The sequence below is a fragment of the Drosophila nasuta genome, chromosome 2R (assembly GCF_023558535.2).
Source record: "Drosophila nasuta strain 15112-1781.00 chromosome 2R, ASM2355853v1, whole genome shotgun sequence".
Classification (NCBI taxonomy): Eukaryota; Metazoa; Arthropoda; class Insecta; order Diptera; family Drosophilidae; genus Drosophila; species Drosophila nasuta.
Window position 1 is genome coordinate 29,451,351 of NC_083456.1, and position 26,680 is coordinate 29,478,030.

Consider the following 26,680-nt stretch of genomic DNA (forward strand, 5'->3'; position numbering starts at 1 on the left):
AACTTTAGTTTTGTCGTCGTCGCTGCTTGCGGTGCAAAATGTGCAAAGTTGAGCCACAGTGAGATATACACGCCGTGGGGTTTGCAAATAAACACACAAATTTACTTTGCTTGGCTGTCGTCTTAAATGCCGCCCGCCAGCGACGGCAAAAAGTCATTTCGGCTGCAGCTGCAGCGACGTCGGCTTTGCTGTTGCACAGTGGAACTGAATCCAAGCAAAAGTTGTATAGCAAAAATGAAATGCACATCTCTAACTACTAACTACTAATTATAGTTCATACTTTTAGATGTAAATTATAATTCCAAAGTATTAATAGTCAAATTGAAATTGATAAAAAAAAATAAATAAATTGAAAAGTCACTAAATAAATCGTAGCTTAGACACATGAATTATTTGTAGAAGCAAAACGCAAATATTTCGTATTTCATTTGAGTACTTAGAGTGAATTTTATAAACATTCAAACATTTCTGAGAAAAGTAAGCAAAAGTAATCAACACAAACTTTTACAATAATTTACAAATTATCATAAGAAAAGAAGAATGATTTTTTTGACAACTTAAGAGAAGTCAGCAAAGGAAATTTAATACAATAAACAAACAAAAAACTAACAAAATTTTATTGGAATAAAATGCACAAATTTCAAATTTGCTAGAATTTTATGCCCCAAAAATGATAAAATTCACCGAAAAGAAGCTTAAAGTTCTGTCAATATATTTTCGCGAAAATTAATGTAAATATTATTTTAAACTTTTGGCAACAAATTCCACAAATTTCAAAACAATTGCACAATTTGCTAAATATGTGTATATTTTACTTTAATCATTCATTCATTCATTCTGCCAATAAAACCTATATACTATATAAAAAGTAATGCAAATTTGTTCAGAATAATATGACAACACTTTAAAAAGCATGTATGCTCAATATATAAATATCTCAAGCCAATAAATTGATTGATACTTTAATAGAACTTTTTAACATATAATATTTTTTACACTTTTTATTCTCTTTCTGCATTTGTCTTTAACATATTTCTCATTCACTGTCCCCGGCTTGTCATCTTTTGCCCATTGTGGCAACTTTGGGCATTGCTTTTGTTTGGCTGCAAGTTTTTGGCGTGTAATCAAATGCATATTTGCATGCAGCAATACACCCAAAGCAGTTCCCCCCTGCTCCCCTACTCCCCTTAACACTTTTGCCTTTTGTATAATTTTCTGCAAGACTTGCGAAAAACTTGCAAAACGGCAAAGTTTCACAACCGAGCAGAGATTGTAGAGGAGGAGAGGAGAGGAGAGTAAGTAGTAAGTAAGTATGCAACGACGCTGATAGCGCGCTGCGATATTCTGACAGTGATTCAGGATCCATCGTTTAGGTGTCCCTATATCTATATCTGCTTCGACTATGCTTGGAATTCATCGTTGAGCGGCCATTGAACGCTGTCCGACGATAAACTCAATTAGCCAACGTTGCAACAGCAGCATCATTAAAGCGTAGATGAATCGAAATTAACTTGTGCAGAGCGAGAGAATGCAACTCACGAACATTAAATGTTATTAACGCATTTAGAGCCCAGCACAATGCAATTGAATGGTTATCTAATTTGAAATGCAGCAATGGGAATAGGAATGGAAAGGAATGAAATCATAAGAGGGGTCCAGTTGAAGGAGGGAAGAAGAGTCCGTTGCCACATTTGTTAGCAAGTAAAGGACTTCCCTTCGACTCGAAGACAATTGTAACGTGACAATTGCAAGCAGCACGTATTTAGTTGAAGCTCTTTGCCACCAAATGCAGCTGCTTTAAAGTGCAAAGTGCAAAGGCCGACACTTCACAAAAGGGAAGGAGAGAAAGAGAGTAAAGGAAAGGAGCTGCGGCCATTAGCATTCATCATCATAAGTCACTGCCCCGAATGCAACTAAACGAAACGAAATGAAATGAAATATTTGCGCAACGATGAAGCCAAGGATTAAACAGCGAGACGCCAACCATCAAATAGAGCTGTAAAGGTAAGCCAACTAACAACAACAACAACTGGAAACAACAACAACCAGCAAACAACAAGCACCAAGACAGTAAGCAACAAGCATTGGGAATTTGCCAGGAAGCAACAAGATTTTCCACTTGCCAACTGCAAGAACTATTCAGCTGCCCCATCAAATAAACCAACACAGCAACAAAGCAAACAAAAGCAATAGGAGAGGTAAAATACCCTGTTAAGAAATTGAAGAGGTATAACAGCTAGAACTCAAGTAAGTGTAGACAATTGTATGGAAAATATCTAAAATATATATTCTAATTAGCTTAAAATTTGTGACACCCAACGAGAATTTCAAATTTCAACTGAGAATTATGTACAAAATGTTTTTAAAATGTAAGATTCTATAGTAAGCTTCAAACTAGCAACGTCATCAAGAAAAACACGTAAGAAAGCTTAACTGTGAGATACCGGCTACTCATTTTAAAATAAAAGTTAAACGGTCTGGTATTATTATTCAAATATACCAAATTCATATGCGCCAAAAATACTCACATATACCAAATACTACATTTGATATATTAACATTCAAAATATACTATAGAGTAGTAAAATATACCAGTTATACACTTTAGAAAGCGGATATAAAAACTAATAAATAAATGATATTCTCTTTTCAATACAATGTCTGCTAAACTAAGCTGCAATGTATTTACATCATTTGTATAGAAATTATATATGAAAGATCTTTCAATATTTCAAATACAATTTATATTCACTGACCAGCAACATCTCCAACCGCAATACTAAATATTTAAATTCACTTTTCTACACAATATCTGCCACGTCGCTCACATCTCTGTTTGGTACAACAAAATTCTTGCGTTGTTTTTTATGAACTTAATGAAATCAACTGCGCTACGTTTTGAGGATGCACAAAAGTGCTGCATAAGTCAGGGCGCCTGTGGCAGGCTGCCCCATTAGCATTTGCCCCACGTACTCCGCAGTACTTGCCACAGCCGCGTTTACTGCGTTGCACAGTCACAAATACATATAGAGCAAAAATGCCAAAACAAATGCCAGCAAATGCCGGCATATTTAATAAACACTGGCGAAAATAAAGTGAGTGCTGCTGCTGTTGCTTCTGTTGCTTCTGTTCTTGCTGTTGGCATTTCTCCAAGTCGACTTTGGCATCGGGGGATTCCCATAAATCAACAGGTTAAATGATAAGACGCCGGCTCTTTGTGCTATTTGCAACGCGCTACTCGCAACTCGGAACGCATGGCAGACGTAATTCATTAACATTAGCCAAATTACTTGCCTTTCCCCTCTCTCTCTGCCCGCACCATAATCGCTTCTGTAAATTACATAAATGTGAGTGCTCGCAGTCAGACTTACGACTTGAATTAAATTCTTGGAAATAGAAAAGTGATAGAGAAGAGAGCATTTGTGTGTAAGCCTTGGGGATTTCACAATATCAAAACAATTAACTAGAAATTCTGTTTATTAATGCGCAGACGACAACAACAATCTGTTAATGTTTGCTTTAAAGTTTCGACTTAAATTTGCATTAAATTTAAGCATACCTTCTATTTGCTGAACTGTCATTTTGATCTGGGTTTCATCTCTTGATTGCGCAGCAGTCAATCAAAGTGTTTTAGGAATTGACAGCAGATGTGAATAGAAATAAGCGAGTTACAAGCTCGTTCATCTTTTAAGTGCTCACTGTCAGAATTTCAGTTCGAGTTGATTGAGAGCTCTGACTGAATCCTTCACTTTTGATGACGTACTTTCAGTGCAAACTTCTTGACCTTTCCCATGGCCTGACCTAACACACAGCAACTTGTATGCCAAGTTCAACTCAAGAGCAGACGCGTCGTATACTTAATTAATAAAACTATAAAAATAAATCAAATTCACTTTCAGGGATTTACGACTTTTGACGTTTGATTGCTGATGTTGCACAAAAAAAGAGCGACCACAACTATTTGATTTGCTGATGAAATTCTCTCAACCAAAACTCAACCTGCGCAAAGTCTGCAGTTGTTTCGATTGTCAAAAATTAATGCGGATTGCCTGGATAAATTGTGTCAAAGCGACTTAAAGTATATGAAGAGAATCCATCATAAAAAAATAGTGAAGAGAATGGTTATAAATGGAAACGACAGTTGATATCTTCAGTTGCAGTAGCCTTGAACTTGCGACTGTGTTGCACGTCCACAGAACAGTTTCTTGCGACTTCTTGTTCCTCTGACAGCTAAGTAGAAAAAGTCATTTATTTTGCCAGAGAGACTTTCGCAGGAAACAGCGACATCCGGTGCAACTTTAAGCCGCACTTCCGCTCATGCAATTTTAATTTGTCAAATGCATGCGGCAACGTCGCACGAAATTAACTGGTAAATTTTACAATCCACACGAGCAGCGCAAAGGATTAGAAACCGGCGACGACGACATCATCATCAACAGCAGCAGCAGCAGCAGGAGTTGAAGCGAGGACAGAACATCGACATCGACAGCATCGTCGAGCGCCACTCGAATTGGACCATTAGTTTTGACGGCATTAGTTGGCGCTTTTCATGGCGCAGACAAGCGAGACACAACCAGCCAGACAGCCCGGCAAAATAAATAAAAGACGAGCAACGGGCCCGAACGCGGCCCGCGTGGTCTCTTGGCTTTGGCTTTTGGTCTGGCTTGGTCTGGTCTTCATCTGCTCAGCTCTTGTCTGGTTGCTGGCCCAATCCCACGGCGAAATTATGCATGTAATAAAATGCGGCGACGCATCAGCAACTGCAACAACCGCCCACTGCTGCTGCAATGCCACGCCCATTCTTGTCGCTCGCCCAAAATTTTAAGTGCATTAACATAAACTGGGCGGCCGCCCACCCAAACGGCCAGCAAAGATAAATAAACTTTGCAGCGCGAAGTAACAAGGGAAACCACACACACACAACTGATGAGTGCAATAGCATTAGAGATGGGAGCGTGAAACATCGCTTAAACGAGTGAATAACTATGCCATAGAGATGTGTGTAATATTAAGTGTGACCAGCTCAACTCTTCAAAAAGGGGAACCACGTAAAGGAGCGTAAGTGTGACCAGCTCAACTCTTTAAATAGGGGAACCACATAAAGGACCTTGAGTAAGTGTGACCAGCTCAACTCTTTAAAAAGAGGAACCACTTAAAGGAGCGTGAGTAAGTGTGACCAGCTCGATTCTATAAAAATGTGGCTTAAATAACTATCATGAGTAGGAAATAAAGCGGCAAATAAGAAGATTAATAAGATGAATTAAAAAAAAAACCTTACTAACCTTACAGGACCAAAACAAATTACGGTAAATTTTATCATTTAAGTTGATTAGAGATGGGAGCGTGGCACATCGTTGAACACGATCGTGAACAGCTTTGCAATAGAGATGTGTCTAGTATTAAGTGTGACCAGCTCAACTCTTTAAACATGTTGCTTATTAAGGTGTTTTAAAAATAATATGAAATTTCATATAATTCCCTTGGTTATTTTTATTCTAACGACAATGTTTTCAATAGGGAACATTGATTCCGGAAGAATTTATGTCTGGTCTTAAACTTTAAAACAAATTTAATATCCATATTTGTAGTGATGTTTTTTGAAGGTAACAGAGATGGAAATTTATAAACAAAACAACCCTTGTTACGCTTAAAGCTTTCAGAACTAATGCAACCAAATTACTTCGCCTGTAAGTGGTAGCGTTTTACTTTGAGCGACCGTCAAACATATTGATTATGAAAATATGCCCCGTGTTCAAGTGGATACGAAGTAAATGCCAGGTGCATAAAAAATTCTCTGCTTACGTCAATCGATGGCTACTTCACGCAATAATTACGATGTTCTATAGTAGTTGGCTTTATTATTTATCCAAGGCAAGCTATATACCCTGCCTATCGTTAAATTATTCAACGTCTTGGCAGTCACGCTGCCATCTCCAATCGATAGATTTGACAGGAAGCGTTTTGCCCGCACAGTCAGACAGACAGACAGACAGGAAGCGCGTCTAGGTGTCTGTCTGTGCTCAGATGCCGATGTGTAGGTGCATATGCGTGCGTGTGTGTGTGTGTGTGTGTGTTTTTGTATGTATTTGTGCGAGGCATTAACAGAGTCGTAAACTGGCAAGTTGCTTGTTATGTTGATTACACAACGAACACAACGTTCGCTCGCGAACTAGCGAAAGTAAAGTTAAAAGCCAAAAGTTGCACTCGAAGAGGAGAAAGGGGGCAGGAGGGCAGTCGCCAAAAATGTTGCACAGAGCATGCAAAATGTTTTGACGGCATTTAAAGCTGATGAGCGCATAGGCACGCCCCAAAAAAGTATGCAACACTTGCCACGTACGTGACTTGCACAGGCACGAAGAAAAAAGAAAGAATCGAGAAACAAACAGCAAATTGTTGTTGCAACAAGCAGCAACTGCAACTGCTGTCATTTGCCCCCAAGCGTCACACGAACTTTGCCACACGCAAGAGTTGAAAGTTGAACGCCTGGCAAATGCCGCGGCAATGCCCCCGGAAAATGCACCAACGAAAAATGCATTCTTGACACCCCAAAAACAGACTTTTCTTCTTCCTTGCGCAAAAAGTTTTCCTCACGCAACAGTCAAAAGCAAAATCTTTGCAATTCTTTTTTTTTGTTGGTATTGTTTTGTGCAGCAAATTTATTACAACATTTGCCACGCGCTACTTTTATCTCTGGGCGGGTTATTTATCTGCCACGTTAAATTTACTTTGCCACACACACACACACATTGAGCGCATTTCTTTATTTTTTTTTTTTCTTCTTTCATTTTCGGTGCTTTCATAATTTTCGCCTTGAGGCCAAATTGTCGTCTTTATTTGCAGCATGGAAATGTGCTTGTGCACAATTTTCGCATTTTCCCCGATACCCATTTCGCATTTCCATTTCAATGCACATCAGCAGCAGCAGCAGCAGCTTTGGATAAACGTGGAAAACGTTTTCGAGATTTCAATGCTTGCCCCCTCCCCGCATGACATTTGCGATTTTCCGCACATTTTGTATTTTATTGAACTGTTTGTCACATGGCGCGCTGACTGCTGAGAACTTTAAGCCAAAAGACCCTCAAGAAGGGTCTCATATAAGTATATATACTTGGTATATGGCAGAATCATAAGCATGTAAACTTTATGAAAATCAAATGGAAATAAAAATGGACAGCGCTCATAAACAATAATATGACCGAAATGCTTTCAAAGCCAACATAACTAAAAATAAGTATAAAGTTTTTATCAAAAGGCGGTGGCGGTGGGCGTGGCAGCTGCTGCACTATAGCAACTTAATAAAAACAAAAATGTATGAAATACTTTTACGACTTTCGAAGACATTTTTACAGCTTGCTCGCCCAACTTTTGCTAACGATATGCGATATGCAAGACAGCCACAGCGAAGCTGCATTTCTAAGCCAAGCAGCCAAGTGGAGTGTCCAGTTTTGTGTTGGTGTCCGGCGCTGCGAATGCATGTCGCATCATAAAACCGAAAGTCATTTCGCACAGAACGTGTCTGGGCCAGGCCAGGACACAACAACAACGCTGGCTAGCCAAGAGCCAAGAGATGGCCAAGAAGCCAAAGTCATTGCAGCCAATAATAATTCCAATTGTAGTGCAGTGACAATTTCTTTTTAGCCATTTTTTTTTTCGTTTTTCGTTTTTTTTTGGAGGATGCGCCCGCATCTTGGGTACAATGTACCCAACAATGGTCAGCAGCGCTTTTATTGCACAAGCGTTGGCATTTTAAGTGCGGCAACAGCAGAAGCGTCCCAAAAACATTATTTGGTCAATGTAGACGACATGACGCGGCCATTAAACGCAACAAATAAGCAAACAATGGCTGGCAAGTTTGCCCCGCAGGATATACTAACAAGAGATGAGCAAGGAAGGAATTAGTAAAGCGCTTAAGCCAAACTCAAACGAAAGAACAGAGTCGAAGAAGAAGAAGAAGCTGTCTCGCTTTGCTGCTACTTCAAATGCTTCTTTATTTCGTTGCATACTTTCGCGGGCCGTGACGCTAACGACACTTTATGGACTATGTAATTAGCCAGAGCGAGACAGCAGCTTGTTAACGTGAGCACATGCCAAGCAGTGCATCGAACTGCTTCCAGCACTGCTTTACTGGTGCCATACATAATTATGCGAGCGCAATTAAGTTTTATTGAAGGTCTTTTTTTTTTGTGTGCCAACACACGTCAGCACAAAAATAATATAAAATTCTAATAACAATAACAGCAAATTAATAAACAAAGCCACGCCACTATTAGCATTGTAAATAATTAGAGAATGTGTAAACAAGCGTGAAACATTGTTCAAATACAATCGAATTGAAATAAACTAAAATTATGGAGATATGTCAACGATCAGTAGGCAAACTAATAACAAGTCAAAAGCAAAAACAACTATTTGTTAAACATCATAAAATGGGTTGGTTTGATAATTTTTTGGGGCGCTTAATCAGCCAACGAGCCTAACAAAAATTTATCTTGTGCTTTTTCCCGCATAAAATGTATAAATAAACCCCGCACAAAAACCGAGCAGACTAAACAGATAAGATATAGACAATGTAAACGTATGTAGAAGACTTATTCACATATATATATCACCGTCAATTATCTGTCTCTGTCAGAAGAAGAAATGCTCGACTAATTAGCGGCAATAATGTTTGTAAACTAATAAGCCAAATTTGATGAGTATGCGTCGAATGAAATAAAAACAAAGTTAATAACGAGTGAAACTTTTTCGTGTTGGTAGCTGAAGCGGAAACCGCCTAGAGACGAAATCACTGAGAGACTGACTGACTGGACTGCTAGGTGCCCGAACAATTTATTTATTTAGTTTTGCAAAAGCTAATTAGCAACTAAAGTGAAATTAAAGCAAAGTCAGAGCAGGTCTGGCCAGCGACAACGACAATGGAGTTGAGCAAAAGGACGCAGACGACGTTGGCCAGCGCCGTGTGCTACAACTAATTAAATGCAATAAGCAAGCGGAAGGCGGGAGACGGGCACAGGAAGTGACGCACAAAAAAGGCGAGTGACAACTTTGTTTTGATGTGCAAGGACATTAACACGACACCAGCTACAACTCCCAACTCCGACTCCCAACTCGAAACGCGACGAACTCCGTCCAACGACGTTTTAATTTGTGCATTAAAGTAATTAGTTTAACATTAGTTAGCTGCAGTTAGTTGTAATGAACTAACGACGCCATGAAATTTCCCTAGTCGTGTGGCACTTACCGCTCTTAAAGGTGGCCATTAGACGCTCCGAGTCGCCGCCATGCTGACAATCGAATAGCGATGTCTCCATCAGATCGCTGGGCACATAGCCCATCAGTCCAAGCATTCTAAAAGCAAAAACGATTCGATTATTTACAAATACAATTACAGATAGTAAGCATAACAGATCTCACTTGTCGTCAACGTAGGTGAATTTCATGTCTAGCGCATGCTTGGTCAAAAATGTGCTGGTTCCCAGCGGTATTTCAATGTTCGAAGGATGCGGTATGGGGCGTCCAATGGCGATGAGCACGCGTTCGCCTTTGCTATTGACCCTCAAGTGTCCAGTTATGTGAATAACCTGCCAACAACAAAGAGAAATTATTATTTTACATGTTAATAGATGTGTAAATTGCATAAACTACAGCAGCTACCTTGTATGAGGCACTCTTGATGTTGATGCTGCGTCCGCGGCTAGTCAATGTGCACTTCATGCGCACAAATAGATCGCGATGATGTGTGCTGACCCCCCGATTCGAGCAATTGCTCATCCTTGATCTTGTCAGCGATGCCATTGCGTTTGAGATTGAGCGCCTCTTTGATCTCCGCATGATCGCACTGATGCGTATACTCCCAGATCTGTTGGCCCAGCGTGTCAATCTAAAATGTAGGTAAAGCAAGTTAAATAAAATGTAATAAATGCATTTGCTTCGCCAAACTCACCTTTGTGATGCCCAAGTAGTCGATAATGTTCTCGGAAACATAGGTGATGTCACCCTCATTGGATAGCACCAGCAAAAAGCCATCCATCGTCTGTTTCAACAGCTGACTGGCCTCGGCACACTTTAGCCAATCCTCGTTCTCGTTCTCCAGCTTGGGCTTCACCAGCGCCCCCTCGATGGAGTCAATATCCGGTTTAATGAGCTCACTGCACTTGGGCACTGCAAAAAGAAAAAAGAAAACACATCGAACTCGTTGAATATGGAAATGCGTTTTTGGGTGACTCCAAAACAACAACTTACCCAACTGCAGCATCTCACGTATCTTGAGATAGGCAATTGTAATGCGCATTATCGAAGCCTTGTCGAGCTGATTGACATCGTCGGGTTTTAGGGGCAACGCCTGCGATAGTTCCATAAAGATTTCCGTCTCCTTGGAGCGACGACAACGTGCCGCATCGCGAGACTTTTCCTTGCGCTTCTCATTGTTCCTAAAAAAAAAACGAGAAAAAGGGGTTGAAGATTAGCATAAGTTAACAACAAAAATAAAGTAACAGGCTCGCGATCGTCAGATCACGTAGACCACTCTTGACGTCGTCGCTTTGGCAAAATTTGCAATTCGCGCCCTGCAGGAGGAATTCGTTATTTTCGAAGAGGGGGGAAAAATAGAGATCGAAGTGAGGGTAAAAATGGCACAGAAATGCGTACATTTCAATTGCTGCGATTTGTTGCGTTTTTATTTGATTTGATTCAATTGACGCGGTCAGCGCACAATTTTTCAATTGAGCAAAAAACAAAAATAACATATAAAATACATACACACAAAATCGCTGGCAAGGCGAAGGCGCTAAAGTTCACGGCAGCTGTGTGCAAAAACTGCGAGTAAAATGCAAAAGGCAAAAAAAGTAAAATGGAAATTCAAAATGAAATTGAAATGAATCGCATTTAAATTCGCTGCAAAGGCTATGCAAAGTATTTGCTTAATTATCACTATGGCCAAGCAATCAATGTGGAAGTGAAGCTTTAAATTGTGAACTTACAATGTAAATTGTCTGCAGCTAATTAAATTCAAATTAGGAAAGCTTAGCGATCTATTAGCATTTCAATTGTTTCAGGAATTGAAAACCAGTTAAATAAAGTTTACATTTTAATTCATTTTTAGTAAAGTAAATGAAAAAAAGGATTGGTGAAAAAATATCCTTTATTTGGGACAATTATACCATACATAACAACAATTAAGAAAACTACAGTCGAGTGTACCTAATAAAAGCAAAACAATGTATTATTATTATTATTATTCAAATATACTGGAAAATACTAAAATATACCGAATTGTATATTTCGTATATTGATATAACAAATTATGTCAATACGAATTAATGCTTATTCCATATATTATTATGGTTTAAATATACAATTTTAAAATACTAAAAAATACTGAAATATATACCAAAATGTATATTTTGTACATTGATAAAAACAAATGCTATAAATTAGAGCTCTATCTATTATTATTATTATTATTGTTTAAATATACCAAATGAATATACTGAAATGCCTATTTGGTATATTGATACTATAACAAATGCCGTCAATACGAATTAATGCTCATTCCATCAATTAAAAATATACCTAATTAATATATTTGAAAAATACTGTAATATATACCAAAACACATATTTAGTATATTGATTAACAAACAAATGCTGTCAATACAATAAAGATTTATCTATTATTATTATCGTTTAAGTATACCAAATCACTGAAATGCATATTTGGTATATGGATATAACAATTGTTGTCAATACGAATTAAATCTCAATCCCAAGACTCTGTTACTATAAAATAAACAAAGAAATTATTAAGATTACATAAAATTCAGTTAATTTATTATATTTATTAAAAGTGTACCCAATATTGCAAAATTCCTAATCTAGTGTTAACAAAGAAATTGGTTTCACATGCTGTGACGCACTTTGAAGCCTCTTTCACTGTTGCACCATACACACGCCCAGTTTTTGTTGGCAACTGGACTAAAGAAGTCAAGTGGCGGTGTTTAGTGGCTTAAGATAGCTGCGAGCCTGCTGACAAGAACATACTAAGTAACTAGATAATAATACAAGGCACAAGTCAAAAGCCTTGGCACCATTTCAGAGCAGACACGACAAAAAATATCAAAACATAAGAATGACAATTCGTAATGCCATAATAATATTATATTATGCAGCTCTTTATAGCGCCCGTTAATGCAATTAACAACTCGGAAGGCGATTTTTAATTTGCTGGCAATCATTGAAATGTTAATGAACCTGGAGGGGCAATCGAATATTTAACCGAATTACTCATCGGAAAGTAAGCTGAAGCTAAAGCTTAAGCTAAAAAACAACGATAAGAGCCAATGGAATGCAAAACAAGTTCTCAAACAAAAAAACACACACAAAACTATACTTTATTTCTTATCAGACATTCAAAGAAAAACCAATTTCAAGCATAAATGTATATAATGTATAGCTAACATATTGTAGGAATATGTTTTTTGTTGGACGATAGAGAGTACACTGACCTCCCACAAACACAGAAGTGGGTGCCAAAAATGTTCCCAGAATTTCGAATAATCTGTCGTTCGTTGCAGCTGCCAAGAAAAACTCGTGAGCTGTCGAAAACTACAATTCTATGTATTTATAATTAATATGCTTTTGCACGAGAATATGATCGCAAATTAATACATACATACATATGTATGTGTGCTTTAATAGCTCAACATTTATATACATAATGGCAAACAAATAAAAACGCGAATTTGCGACGACTTTGTCACGTAGCAACATTTCAAACGAAATATTCGCGGAATTGTAACAAAATTTGTGAAATTCAAATATGAAATCTGTGTTTTTTTTGCTTTATTATTAGTTAATTAACGAATTCAGCAAAGTGGGAAAAAATACAAGACATGGGCAGACAAAGAGCAGCGCTATGCAAAGATAACACAATAAATAAAATATATATATTTTTGTAAACCTAAGCAGAAATTTTGTGTGCGCTTGGTAACAAGGGAAGTTCCGCACTCACCCCGCTCCCCGCTCTCGATATTCTTCCGAGCTTTAGTTGTCAAACAACGTGAAAAGACGCCGACCCCCCTATCAGCAGTGAAGACAGCGACGAACGAAAGAAAAACAATAACAATAACAATAGCAAGTGGCGGCTGTCCATCGGAAATTGAAACATTTCCACAGTGTTACTCATACGACGTGTGGCCGACGCAAATTGACAGACTAAACACACTTTATAATACTTTCGGCCCCATATGGCAATTGGCAACAAATATCTTTGGAAAAAGAACAGCGTAAGACAGAATGTATATTTGTATTATTATTTTAATTATTATAATAACTAAAGTATTTATAATTCCTGAAAATTTGCGATCAAATACTTTTAAGAAATACTTTTGTATGGAAAAAAACTAATACTGTTAAAGTGTCTTAGTTGCATTGGCGGGCATATCTGGTATATTTTGTACTCTATACCGCTTATACCAATATACCATTTTATGAATGTAGTGAAATATCGACATACCAAATATAGCTTTCGGTATATTTTGGCATATTTGCGGTATATTTCTGGTATATTTTTTGTATACCATTTTAGAAATGGAAAGTAAAAATTTCACAGTCGAACACACTCGACTTTTCTTACTAATATTAATAATAATATTATTATAATTATACAGGGTATAATATAGCTCAGCTCTGCACACTTTTTGATTTCGAAAATATTTGCACACACACACAAAATGAATGATAAACAAAATGCCAACTAACAAGCTACATAAATATATCGATAAATTCAATACAATTCCACCTTCCTCTCTCTCTCCCCCCTCTCTCTTGTTGTCTTTGATTGCCACCGCTGCATGCTAATAGCCTGCTTAACGAATCGTCCAGCAAAGGGGGGCAATTGGGCGGGGCGAAAGTGGTTAAACAATTCATTAAAATAGAAGTGAATTGCTTTTAAATATTCACAAAAGCGCTTGCAGTCTATTTTTTATTTATATTTTTAATGTTGTTGTTATTGTTGCTACTGCTGCTGTTGTTTTGCTTTTGAGCATTTCCGGCTGATGGCTGTAGACAAATGACGTTAGCAAGGGGAAGGGGAAATGATCTTGACACGTGCATCAGCATGGACTTATACGTTAAGCTACCCACATTCATGCCATATAAAGTGCATTCGCTTAATAGTAATAATAATTGAAACTAACTGGCTCTCTAAAGTGTGAATATTAAGCATAATTCTTTAATTGAGCAATTCAAAAATTATGATTGCATTTATAAAGCACATTGTATCATTAGCCTGAAGCAATGAGCGCACATAAATCAGTCAAACACTCAATCATTTAGTCAGTTCATCAATTATTCAATAGCTCACACATTCTGCTGTATAAAGTTACCTAAATCAGAGCTTTAATTACAGCAAGCTTTGCTTGATCAACGCATAAACAAGCTGGCGAGATTCTAGTAGAGAGTGAACGACTGCAAAATACTCTGGGAAAAGCAATGAATATTGATTTGTGAAAGTTCACAAAATTCTTTGAATATTTTGCAATCAATTAAGTGCTTAAATAACTTAAACATATCCCAAAGCTTAACGGAGTAGTTTAAAGACAAAACAAGTAAGAAAGCTATAATCGAGTGTGCTCGACTGTGAGATACCCACTTCCATTTTAAATAAAAGCAAAACGGTGTGGTATTACTTATAAAATATACCAAATTACTGAAAACATAACGAATGTTATATTTGGTAAAGAAATTTCAAAGGAAAACAGTGCGGTATTTTTGAAATATACCGAATGTTATAATTGGTATATTAATACTAATTTCAAAATATACCAGATTGTCAGCCAAAGCACAAATTCAAATTGCTTAATAAATCGATTTAGTGACGAAGTAATTTCATAATCTGTGATCGATGGTTATATAATAAAGAACATTTTGTAATACAGACTTTGACAACTGAACTTGGCTCTTCATTACAACACACTTTGTATGTGATACTATCTTAATAATATGCCCATAAAACGTTGCACTCTTTGCGCACTTTTAATTGGAATAAATATTTAATCGACTGACTACAAACACCGACGGAAAATTGCAATTACAAAGGAAATGTGTAATTACGAATGCCTAAACTAATTTAGTTGCTCTCTAACAGTTTAATAGACAATTAACAATTTCGAGATACAAACAATTTAATTTAGAATTCCAGATGCAATATGCAGTTAAACAGCGATAAATGCTGCAAATGTAAATTATAGTTATTCATCAAATTGGACAAGTTCGAAGCTCGATTTAAAGGCAATCAAAACAGAGTGTGACGTTAATGCTAATTGTGAATTGTAAAGTTTTGATTTGCAGTCATCGGAATGGATATTCAGATGTGCAATAGATAAGCAAATATAATGGCTAAGCGTGCGGCTCGTTTGCGGTTTGCCAAAGGTAAACAAAATCAAGCAAAGGCACGCGCAAAATCAAAGCACAACACACACACACACTTTGAAGAGAGATTTAAGAGGGTTTTTTGCCATAAAGCGTTCGCACGCCAATGGCATCCAGAATGAAAAGCAGGGATCAACTGCGTCAATGGCAAACAAGTGTGTGTGTATTTAGACCCCGTTTGGAAAGTGGCTTTAATGACACTTCGACTTTGGCAAAGCAAATATATTTCGTATATTTTTCGCATTTTTTAATGGCTTTCGATTTCTATTTCCAACACTTGGTTACTCATTTTGCTAATGCGAAATTCTTGCAACTTTTGTATTTCTTTTTTGTTTGTTATTTCTTATCTTGCAACGATTATGATAATACTTTGATTTTCGTTAGACTCTCAAATGAGTTTCACCTCTCTCACTCTCTCTTTATAGTTCTCACTCTCTTTACGGCATTACAAAGCAACTTTTCAAGGTACATCACTAACGTTAAAGGTTTTCCCCACAAATACATAGATTATGTGGTACAGCACGATAACAGCACGAAGAGAAATGATTAAGGTTCACATCGTGCCATTTTATATTGTTTTACTTATTTATTTTAATTGGTATAAACAATTTTAAAGAGTTTTTAATGTTTTCAGCCTGCGAATTGTGCATTTTAATATAAAGAATTGACTTTTATTGAACTTCATTTTAATGTGTTTATAAGAAATGCCAATGAATCTTTGTAGACAAATGTTTTTTGTTTTTACGTAGTAATGTAACTTTAATTTAATAAATTGCCTTTAGCAAATATAATTTTTAAACTATTGTTAAACTATTTTTTCTATTTAAATAAATTTGTATTCTCTTCCCGCTTTTTCTAACCCAAAAAACAAACGTAGTAAACAAATGTATCTTTATTTTTCATTCGTTTACTCTTAGATAAATTGTTTACTTTTGCACATCTTCTAATATAAGACAAATTGCAACTTTAAGAAGATTTAACAAATGTTTTGAAGATTATAAATGTGCTGCGAAGACTTTCAATTGAATATTCGACTAACAAAAGCAAGCAAAGCACAAATTTATCGATTGAATTTGTTATTCTAATCAGCTTTCTCAATATTATTTCATTTATATTCGTATATTATACGTTTAATGCATTTGAATACTGTGCAGCTATTTAATAGCAATTGTTATGAAAAAAAAATATAGAAGTGATCACACATATTTCGATTAATCAAATGCTAAGTGGTTGACTGACAGACTGCCGGACTGATGGACTGACTCCAATCTAAAGCTGATACAACAAATACAAACACACATATATATAATACCCACATATATGCTGATGTGTAGTTTAGTATATAGAATAGAAAGAGAAATGTGCGCATACATATGTAAAATGTATAATAATAGTACAGAAGAGAGAATCGAGTGCAGATAAGATGTGCGCCCACTTTGGTTACTTTGTTATTGTTATTGTTGCTTTTCGGTCTGACTTTTGTGATAAGAGCATTGTGTCATTTACTGTTTGTTATGCGCAGACTGTGGGGGAAGTAAGAAAACGTTTCGACTGCACTTACATAAAGTCCTCAATATCCACAAACTGCGTGAATTGACATGGCTCCGGATTATTGGGCGCATAGCCACCATAGCAATACTCATAGCCCCAGGGCTGAGTGTCACGACACGGCGTCTCCAGATTCAACAGCCTCATACCCGGACCTCGCATATACGGCGAGGGCATGCCCTGCCCTGGCAACTGTCGCTGTGGTGGACAGCCATAGACATTGGCATATGGCCGTTGATAAGGATGATAGCGTGTCATCTCCACCGAACTATTGTAAATCGCACCGATGCCGCCACGATCTCCGAGAAACGGCGGAGGTCGTGACGTGTTTGGGTTGGCATAGAAGCCACCATTGTTAAAGTTCACAGCTGGCTCATTGATGGGCCTGCAGCCATAAAGACTGCCATTGGTTACACTCAATTGATGTTGTTGCTGTTGAGGTGGCTTCACTTCGGTTTCGTAGAACGCGTTGTTGGCTTCGTCGCCATAGAAAGTATTTTCATTGCAGGAAAAATCACAAGTATTTTCCCAAGCATTGCCAGCATTAAACATTATATGCAATTGCTATGGCTTAAGCCATATAATCAAGTACTTAAAGTACTAAAAAACACAGACGCACACACTAACACACGCACGTAAAGTAGTTTTTTGTCTTTTTAAAAATTGGTAGAAAATACAACCGTCGAGTAGGCACATTTAAAAAGAACAGAAATTACTATTAGCACGAAATTCATATTTATAGCGCAAATGGCAAAAAAGACTGTTATCAAAAAAACACCCACACACACACACATACACTGCAAAGCCCATGAAAATCCTAGGCAACAACAAAGCAGAGAGAGAGAAACCTTCATGAAAACGCTGTACAACAGCAGACATTAACAACAGCGCGCAGCTATCAAAGCTTTGGCTACCTGCCTCGCTATCGGCGCTAGAACTTTGTGTGTGAGCAGTTGATAAGATAAAAGCCAAACAACTCGCTCTTCTTGCTTCCTCGGCACAGGCCAGGCAAATTGACCAGATAAGACAGATAATGGCGTGCGCAGAATGGAAAACAAACTCAAATAAACAAAAAAAAAACTAAATGAAAAAACCAACACAAAGCAAAGGCGACAAATACAAAAACATTTTCATTAGCTTGTTGCTAATTTGTAATTAAATTGTCAAAGAAGAAAAACTGTTGCATACTTTCGAGCGCAGCTATTTTTGTAGCGCTATCTCGTTTCCGCATAGAGAACTTATCTCTGAAGGACTCGCCATAGTTATTTGCATACGCAGCACGCAAATGAGTCACGAAACTGCAGTAGTTTTTGTTTTTCACCAAATATTACTTAGATGAAATAAACCGCTTACAAATCAAAAGCTGTTAAAAGCAGACAGCCAGACAGTTGACTGACTGAAGTAACTAACGGCAATCTTTTACCTACTTATTTTCCCCTAATTTTTTTTTTTTTGGTTCGTTGGTGATAACATAATAACATAATATGGCCAAATATTTGACTTGTTTGGTTCTTGGCTGCCTTCCTATATTTTTTTTTTGGCAAACATGTGCTGAAAGTGAAACGCGATAAGCCAACAAACTAAAGAACTCAAGTGCACTTAGATGATTAAGTAATGAAGCGGTTTAGATCGGAGTCCGGTACAGCCAGATTATCAGTCAGAATTATGAATGGTAAGTCAAGGGTATGTGTCCGCTATTATTACCGTATATGGGCATTTGGTTATTAAGTGAAAGCAAGAAAGAGACAAAACTTATAATATCTAAAATATACTAAAAAATTAATTTTATTGGCATATTCAGACATTTGTTAATTAAAAAATTTTGAAATAACATATGGTATCTATAATATACCAAAATTTAATTAAATTTCCAACTCTTTTTTACACTGTTACACTTTTTTTATGCCTCCAAAATAAAAATAAAGATTGAAAAAACTTACGGTATCTAAAATATACCGAAAATTAAGCTTATTGTCGTATTTAGACACTTGTTTATTAAATAAAAATACTAAAATAACATGTAATATCTTAAATATACCAAAATTCAATTAAATTTGAAACTCGATTTTACACTATTACACTTTTCTCAGTCCTCCAAAATAATAATAAAGACTTAAACAACATATGGTATCTAAAAAATACTAAAAATTCAAATATATTTAAAGCTCTTCTATTAAAACTTCTTTTATAATATTAACTACTATTTATGCAAGGTCGATGTTTTGCCAATTTTGCCAATTGCCTCTCAAACCCATTGAAAAAAATATAACTGCAAGCATCGTCTGATTAGGAACGTTTTCAAGCAAACCTGATAAGAAATAATGTTATAATGCATATACAAATAATGAGCAACATCGACTGTTTGAATTATTTCATGAGATTATTCAATCAAAATACTTTCCCTTTATTGCAAATTCTGCGACTCTATATACATTTTATTTGCCAAGTATAATATGACAAGTAAATATTATACTTAAACGAAACTTTAAATCGCATTTACTTGCCAAAAGTCTCCACTGATCTATCGAAATTGGGTCACATGCGAGTTTACATATTGTAAATTTTATGGCAGACGACGCGAAAGACAATCGTAGGGCGTTCCATTTTTACATCGCCTGTAGTATAACAACAAATCAACAGGACAACAACAGCGTCAAAAACAACAACGATACGTTATTGCGATTTTGCGCAACTCGAAAGAATTATGAGCAATTTTTTGTAAGGTTGCGCCTCTGACAAAAGCAGCAACAAAATAAATTAACTTTCCCTGTCACAGAATGGTGGAGGTAAAGGAAAGGAATATTCGACTAAGGCATATCCTGTAGAGGGAACTTTAAGCTTTATCTTCATTTATCTGAGAATAGAAAATATATAAATTGTTTGTATGATACTAATATTCTTATAATTTATTAGCCGGATCTCTTTTTATATATCTCTTATAAGAATTGTGTGACAATATTTCATTAGGAATTTAAAAAACTAATAATAGCATTCCAACAATTTATCTTTAATTCCACAGCATTGCATTAAAAAGGTTTTTAATACACATATATTTTATTTATTTGAGGTATTTCCTATCTTTAACAACTCTTAAGATACAACCTTGAATTCAAACTATTTATAGTGCAACATAATACCCCTCCTGTTGCATTTCCGCTTTATAGGGTATTATTAAAGGGGATCATAATTACCACAACAAAATGAAATTATTACATATGGTATTAATAAATCGGCAGATAAAAGTCAAAGCAGAAATACCAAAATACTGAAGCGAATATAAGCATATTCGTGAGCACAAACAAGCTGACAACACTCACACACACAGGTACACAAACTCACACACACTTGAAGAGAAGACGCATGAGACGTTTGCTGCTGTTGTTGATGCTGCATTTGGCGGCTGCATGGCAACAAAGTCGTTCGCTGGAGAAGCGTGTTTGTCTCACAGCTCAAAGACTAAAAGCATGGGGTAAACAACAACAACAACAACAACAACAACTACGTATTTTATAAGAAAATAAAGAAAAACAGCAAAAACAAAAACAGCAACAACAACAACGAAAAACAATACGGAACGCAGGCACAACATTTACACACACTTTACACCCCGCATGCGTCGACAGTGTCGTCACATTTATAGTTCGATTGCGCAAAAAGTAGGTCGTCGTGGCCAGACAGAGGCTGCCGCGGCCCGCAACAACAACAACATCATAAATAGCAACAACAACAACAACAAAGCATATCATTTAAATATTTTACTCTGTGTGTGTAAGCTTGTGTTAATTTTGTGCGTTCGCCTTGCGTTGGTATTGAAATATATACAATTTGTATTTATTGTTTTGTTCAATTTTCTTTTGTACACCCGGCAGACTTGGTATATACGGCATAATACTAGCATGAGTAATATGTAACTTATGCTTATTAAGGTATATTTGTGTGTTATCGATCGCGTTATCGATTACTTCTTTATTTGTTGAAGCTTTTTAAGAGTGACCATACATTAAACTAATAAAATCAATTCAAAATATATTTTAAATTTAATTTAATAAATTTAAATATTCATAAGCAAAATAAATTTAAATAAAATTAATAATTAATATGTTAATATATTACAAAATCAACTACAATGTTTAAAGCAATTCTTCCACCCACAAAACCGCAATTTAATATGCCATTCCATTTTGCCAAGCCATTAATTATACTAAAAAGATTCCATTCTGATTTTAAAATATGCACACAGATGATTGATTGATGGGATTGCGAACTTTAAAGTCTCTGACTATGCAGCGCGTTTGCCACATTTATTACACATGATAACACACATTAATGATTTGTTAATGGACTCAATAAATACTGCATTAAGTACAGACACTTCAACAAGTAACTGCCCATAAAGAAAACATCATAAACAGAAAGTAAGGAATATCATAGACAGGCCCTTTTAACACAGAGGCCATTACCATTTTATCACGACTCTACTTAATGTGCGATGTCGTTATAAGATCGTGTATTATGACAATATATAATTTATATAATTTCTTTACAGACAGTAGAAATTCTGATTTAACAATGAAAAGCATTTGTAAGCCCGTCTTCTTGTTGTTGTTCATATATTTTTTAATTGAAAACATGTCGAAAATGCAGCAGCCAATGGAATAATTCTTATTAAACGAGGTTGCGATGTCTCGCAAGTAAATCATATGAGCGACAGGCAAGTTCAGAACGAGGTCGCTGCTAGTGATGACACAAAAGGAATCCTACGTGAGTATCGTGATAATGAGCACAGAATAAACAACAAGAATAATCGTGAGAGCACTAACATCGCATACAATAAGTTGTTATTGGAAAGTTCGAAAAGAATTGCAGGTTGTAAAGAAACTTTAAACAATAGCTTGAGCTATACAAATTGAACAAATCTATTAAATACGCTAATTAGAATAAACATTCCGCTACTCAGCACAAGGTTATCAGAGCCAAACAAAAATAAATAATAATAATAAATGTGTGTGCTTTTCATGAAAAGCAAAACAGCTGATCACGTGACCATCTCTAGGCAACAGGCTATCTCAGTTTAATCCGAAAGACATGCACAATTATCATAAGCTGCCATAGCTGTCACCATTTTCCATAATGTAAACGGCAATCACACCCAACTTAATCTGTGTTTCCGAAAACCAGTTCGTGAAAAACTTGATCGGTTTTCTTTAAATTCAGACAAAAATTCAATCGATCGTAGTCACGTAGACCAAATGTAAAAGATGATTCGTATTTAATGCAAATGTTGCATATTTTTTTTTTTATAAAATTAACAAAATATAATCATAAACATAAGATTTTATGTTTTTAATGATAGCAAACACAATGTGCGTAGCCGTTACTTGAGAGGCGGGTCGCTGGCAAGCCCAAAGGGGGGCAGACAAACAAAACAAAATAAAACGAAACGAAAAACACAAAAACAAAATACAGAATACAAACTGATAAAGCAAAACAACAACAAAAACTGGTTATGCTACTGCTGTAAACGCAACAGGTTTTCTTTTCCTTCTTTGTATTTATTTTTTTTGTCTTTGTTTTTGTTTTTCTTGTTATTTTTGTTGTTGGCATATTTAAAAATAAACCCAAACGCACGAGAAGTGCGTAGCATGCAAGGAAGCTCAAAGTGCAGAAACCACAGAAGAATTCATTTAAGCTAAAAATAGAAAATACAAAATACGAAATAATAAAAACAAGGGGCTGGTCCGTTAACATTCGCAATTCAAGGATATCTCGATAGGCAAACGCACAGACATCAACAGGTGCGATAAGATTCATTTGAAATAGCAAAAGGCACTTGTCTAAAAATCACAAAATAATTATGAGCTGCTCACTTTACGATTATTTTCAGTCTCTTGGATTGAGTTTAGTTTTTATTATTATGTATTTCTTTCAGCTTTCAAGGTAAGGTCTCGGTCAACGCGTTCTCTTTTAGTGTCTGCCTTCGTCAAAGCTGTATAATTATCGCAAATGCAAAATCCAAGCGTGATTAATGATTACGATTGGATTTCTTAAGTGTGTGTGTGTGTGTGTGTATTAAAAACTTTTTTCTTTTGTTTTTGTGCCTTAATGCTCTTTGCCCTTTTTTGTCTACTGAATCATCCACACGAGCCAATAAAAGACTATATTTCAATTATTACGAAAATCAAATAAATAGTTACACGATAAAGTTTTTTCCCTGCTTGAAGCAATGACGTTTAAGAAACCCAGTGAGTAAATATTTGAGACTAGATAATAGTAAGAGTCCCGTTGATATCTTGTATTGTAGGAGTAAACTATCAAGAAGTACGCAATAATCTTTTAATTAATGAGGGGCAATCATAAAGGATTATACATGAAAAGTATATACGATTATAAATTGCATTAATATGGAATTCCTTTAGCTCTAGTGAGTTAATTGACCGACTATATTACGGGTTGATCTAAAAACTCTTCATCAAATTATTTTAAGAAAGCGTGAAAAAGATTTTAGCAACCATTCTTGCCTATAGAGGTGTGGAATCCATAGTGGAAGCGATATGGAATATTCTCGTAAACTTTTAGAAGATTATAGATCAAAAATAAACATTTAACTGTTTAATTACAAGCAGTTAGAATGCCTTAACGTCAGTTATCTACGATCCATCAAATTGATTCATTAACTAATATTATAAAGATAATTTAGTTATATCAATAGAGTGAATTTAAACATTCTCTATCTAACTAACTCATTACTATAATAGAGCGTGAAAGCGAGTTAAACCTTGGAATAATTATAAATCGCGACTAGATGTATTTCCTTAACTTCACTTTTTTAATTGGTACTCAATGTGCTTGAATGCAAATTACTTTCCATCAAATTGACTAATTACCCAATAGCATCTGTTTGCGTTGAGGAGCGACAGAGGGAGGCAGATTGTCTAGCAACCCTTTCGATACAGGGGTGAGGAATTGAATATGGAATTCGAGTGGAATATTCATGTCAATTTGCCTCAACCCTAATAGAAAAAAATGCGCAGCTCGCGTCATAGAAGCAACAGTAGCGACAAACGACAAAATCGACGCTGACGCTGACGCTAACGATGACAACGCAGCAACAACAGCAGCAGCAGCAGTTGCTGGGCTGAAGAAAAAAAAAAAGAAAGCAAAAACGCTTATGCAATAGCAACAACGCCGCCTATCCGACAGATCACATGAGGAGGTCGCAGCGCAGGAGTTATAGACTGATTTTGATCTTATTTTTATAGTTTATCGTAGTTTGAGATATGGGGAATAACTCACCTTCGTTTCTCCTTTGGCTTTCCACTGGCGGTCAAAGCAACAGCACCTGCAGCATTGCTTGTTGTTGTTGTTTTGTTGGTCGATGTTGATGTTGTTGTCGTGGCCGCAGCGGCAGCGGCAGCAGCGGTTCGTTGCTTCTGAGCCTCTGCTGCCGCATCGATTGTATCAATTAACGAAACCATTTTCTTTCAAATGATAAAACCGCAGCAGCATTCAAATTGTATCAAGCTAACTGTTTCCGTTCCCTGTTTTCTTTCGTTCGCTAATCACTACAATAATATTCCTGTTGTTGTTGTTGTTGTTGCAGCTGTTATTTTTGTTGTTGTTGTTGTTGTTGTGTTGCTGAGACTCTTTTTTGTTGTTGATTTTTAGTATTTTCAAATTGAACTATTCAAATGGGAATTACTTAGTAGATTTTCGAATTCTTTTGCGCACGTCTTTCGTATGCACACCAATACGTAACTGCGTATAAACGTAATTGTGTTTGTATGCGTATGTGTGTGTTTTGTTTGTGTGCGTTGTATTTGGTTGTCAGTGTGTGCACCTCGAATTTTTTATTTTTTGTAGTGGCCTGCACGGAAAACGAAACAGTTTTAACAAAACTGCTACTGGCGCGAAGATGAACTATTGATATTGAGAATATTATTATTTACGCGCACTATTGTTATTGAGACGAAAGCAATTCGCACAACACTCACTACACTGGCGGCTGTTGGTTGTAATTGGACTTTCTATTTTGTTACTTGATGTATTTGTTGTAGAGCGCAGCGCGTTTCGAACTGCAAGCGATTGCCACAAGGTTATTGCTTGTTTTTATTTATGTATTTGCGTTTAGCACTCACACTGATTGCACTGGTTGCCCAATTTGCTATTGCACTTTGAAATTCTGCACAGATTTGATATTAAATTCACGTTTCAGCGTTTCGCATGTGAGATTTATTAGCACTTTAAGCATTTTACAATGCGTTTAATAACATTTTCGTCACGGTTTTCATCACTTTTCTTATTTTACTTATGTGGTCGTCCGATATATTGTGGCGGTTGAGCGATAAGTAGCCGATAGCAGTGGCGATGTCAACATAAGTGTTTATATTGCCCGTATGTGCTCGTTCGATACATTGCGGTGGTGGGGCGATAAGTCACTGCTTGCAACCCTGTTGCAGATGTTTCTGCTAGAGCGATACAGTGAATGCCAATTGGTAGAGGACTGTAAGCATGGCGCGCTGTTAACTTTCAAAAACAAATAAAAAGCAAGCAAATAAGTTTTTTGGTTACATTTATTTAAACACATTTTACTCGACTTTAGAAACAGTAGTGGTGTTGGCCACAGCAGCCGCAGCTCCAGCTCCACTCGACAGTTCATCCACATCCTTGACACTCGCACCATTGTTGTCGGCATTCATAACATCTCCAAGCGCATCGTCATCATCATCCGCTCCATTGGCCTTGTTGTATACCGTTGGATACTGCTGGAAGCAGTCTTGCATTTGACGGAATGCCTCGTAGCAATCGGAGCCTTTGGGCTCCGCTTCGCTGTAGTGGAAGCAAGAAAACGCCTCCCGAAAGTCAACACCGCAGGGTCCTGTGGCCATGCCACCCAAACAAGGGCAGCTCCAATTGATGTCCCCATTCTTGGAGATAAGACCCTGTGGGGCCTCTGGAGGTGGCAACTCAATTTTGCTAGGCACCGCATGATCCTCTTTGGTAGCAAAGATCACTTTATCCTTGCCAAAGCTCTTGCAGAAAGAGAATGCCATTGTTTCTTAGTAGTAGCTTCTAGATTTCTTCACAATTTTCGTTTTCGCCTTCTTTGACGAAGTCCAGCGGCGTCTTTGAGGTTTTGAGCACACGAAAGTGACACGGTACTTCCTGATAATGCCCAATTAAGGTGATTGCTGCCCGAGTGCGTTCGTAGAATTCTTCGGGTACTCGGAATACAACGCGTTGCTGCTCGGCGCTAAATTTGATGATTTCCAATGTTGTATCTCCACCAATTTGGCCAAAGAATCGCTCCAGTGAATTTTGCACGCAGCCACGAAAAAATACAGGTGTGAGTACAACAGAATCTAAATCACGAAATTTCCTAGTATTGCACAATGAAACAACAAAACGCATTATTTACCAAATCATTCTTCTGTCGTCATAAGGCAATGTTAGCAGTTAACATTGCTACAACAACAACGCACGTGCTAGCTTTAGCTAAACAATTTGGTTTGCTATACTTACAGTTGTACATCGAAGTAACGATGCCTGATCATACTTTTCCCCACCGACTTTGCTTGCTGACCGTTTGCTGTGGCGCGGACGAAAATATACTTTTTGTGTCAGAAACACGTTGTAAATATGTAACCACCGGCAATAAGGTTTTTATTTTATTTATGTAATTGCGGCTCGGAATTGATGTTTCGCTT

At 36.7% G+C, this 26,680-nt stretch overlaps 3 protein-coding genes across 3 annotated transcripts in view; all 3 read right to left on the bottom strand.

Moving 5' to 3' along the window:
* The window catches only part of LOC132787083 (protein similar), an 84,282-nt gene extending 66,739 nt beyond the window's left edge, over window positions 1-17,543 (bottom strand). The window contains 7 exon segments of the mRNA XM_060793973.1: window positions 9,242-9,348; window positions 9,415-9,581; window positions 9,655-9,759; window positions 9,761-9,880; window positions 9,944-10,161; window positions 10,243-10,430; window positions 16,990-17,543. Of these exon segments, the coding sequence (XP_060649956.1) occupies window positions 9,242-9,348; window positions 9,415-9,581; window positions 9,655-9,759; window positions 9,761-9,880; window positions 9,944-10,161; window positions 10,243-10,430; window positions 16,990-17,528 (1,444 nt within the window). The 5' untranslated portion in view covers window positions 17,529-17,543.
* A 7,985-nt stretch (window positions 17,544-25,528) lies between these two features.
* LOC132787455 (mitochondrial intermembrane space import and assembly protein 40-B) lies at window positions 25,529-26,026 on the bottom strand. The gene has a single exon (XM_060794497.1). It carries the CDS (start codon window positions 26,024-26,026, stop codon window positions 25,562-25,564), a length of 465 nt encoding a protein of 154 aa, XP_060650480.1. The 3' UTR covers window positions 25,529-25,561.
* Window positions 26,027-26,045: 19 nt separating this feature from the next.
* On the bottom strand, window positions 26,046-26,619 carry LOC132787457 (uncharacterized). Its single transcript, XM_060794499.1, has 2 exons — window positions 26,496-26,619; window positions 26,046-26,352 (listed from the first exon to the last, which is right to left on the bottom strand). The coding sequence occupies exons 1-2, from the start codon at window positions 26,525-26,527 to the stop codon at window positions 26,046-26,048; spliced, it is 339 nt and encodes a 112-aa protein (XP_060650482.1). The 5' UTR covers window positions 26,528-26,619.
* Between the last annotated feature and the right edge of the window lie 61 nt (window positions 26,620-26,680).

What these genes read in the sequence shown, in the direction of transcription:
- LOC132787455 (XM_060794497.1), bottom strand. Translation starts at nt 26,026, where the DNA reads ATGGCATTCTCTTTCTGCAAGAGCTTTGGCAAGGATAAAGTGATCTTT.
- LOC132787457 (XM_060794499.1), bottom strand. Translation starts at nt 26,527, where the DNA reads ATGATCAGGCATCGTTACTTCGATGTACAACT. An exon ending in CGTTACTTCGATGTACAACT is followed by an intron (nt 26,353 to 26,495) that starts GTAAGTATAGCA and finishes GTGCAATACTAG; the next exon opens with GAAATTTCGTGATTTAGATT.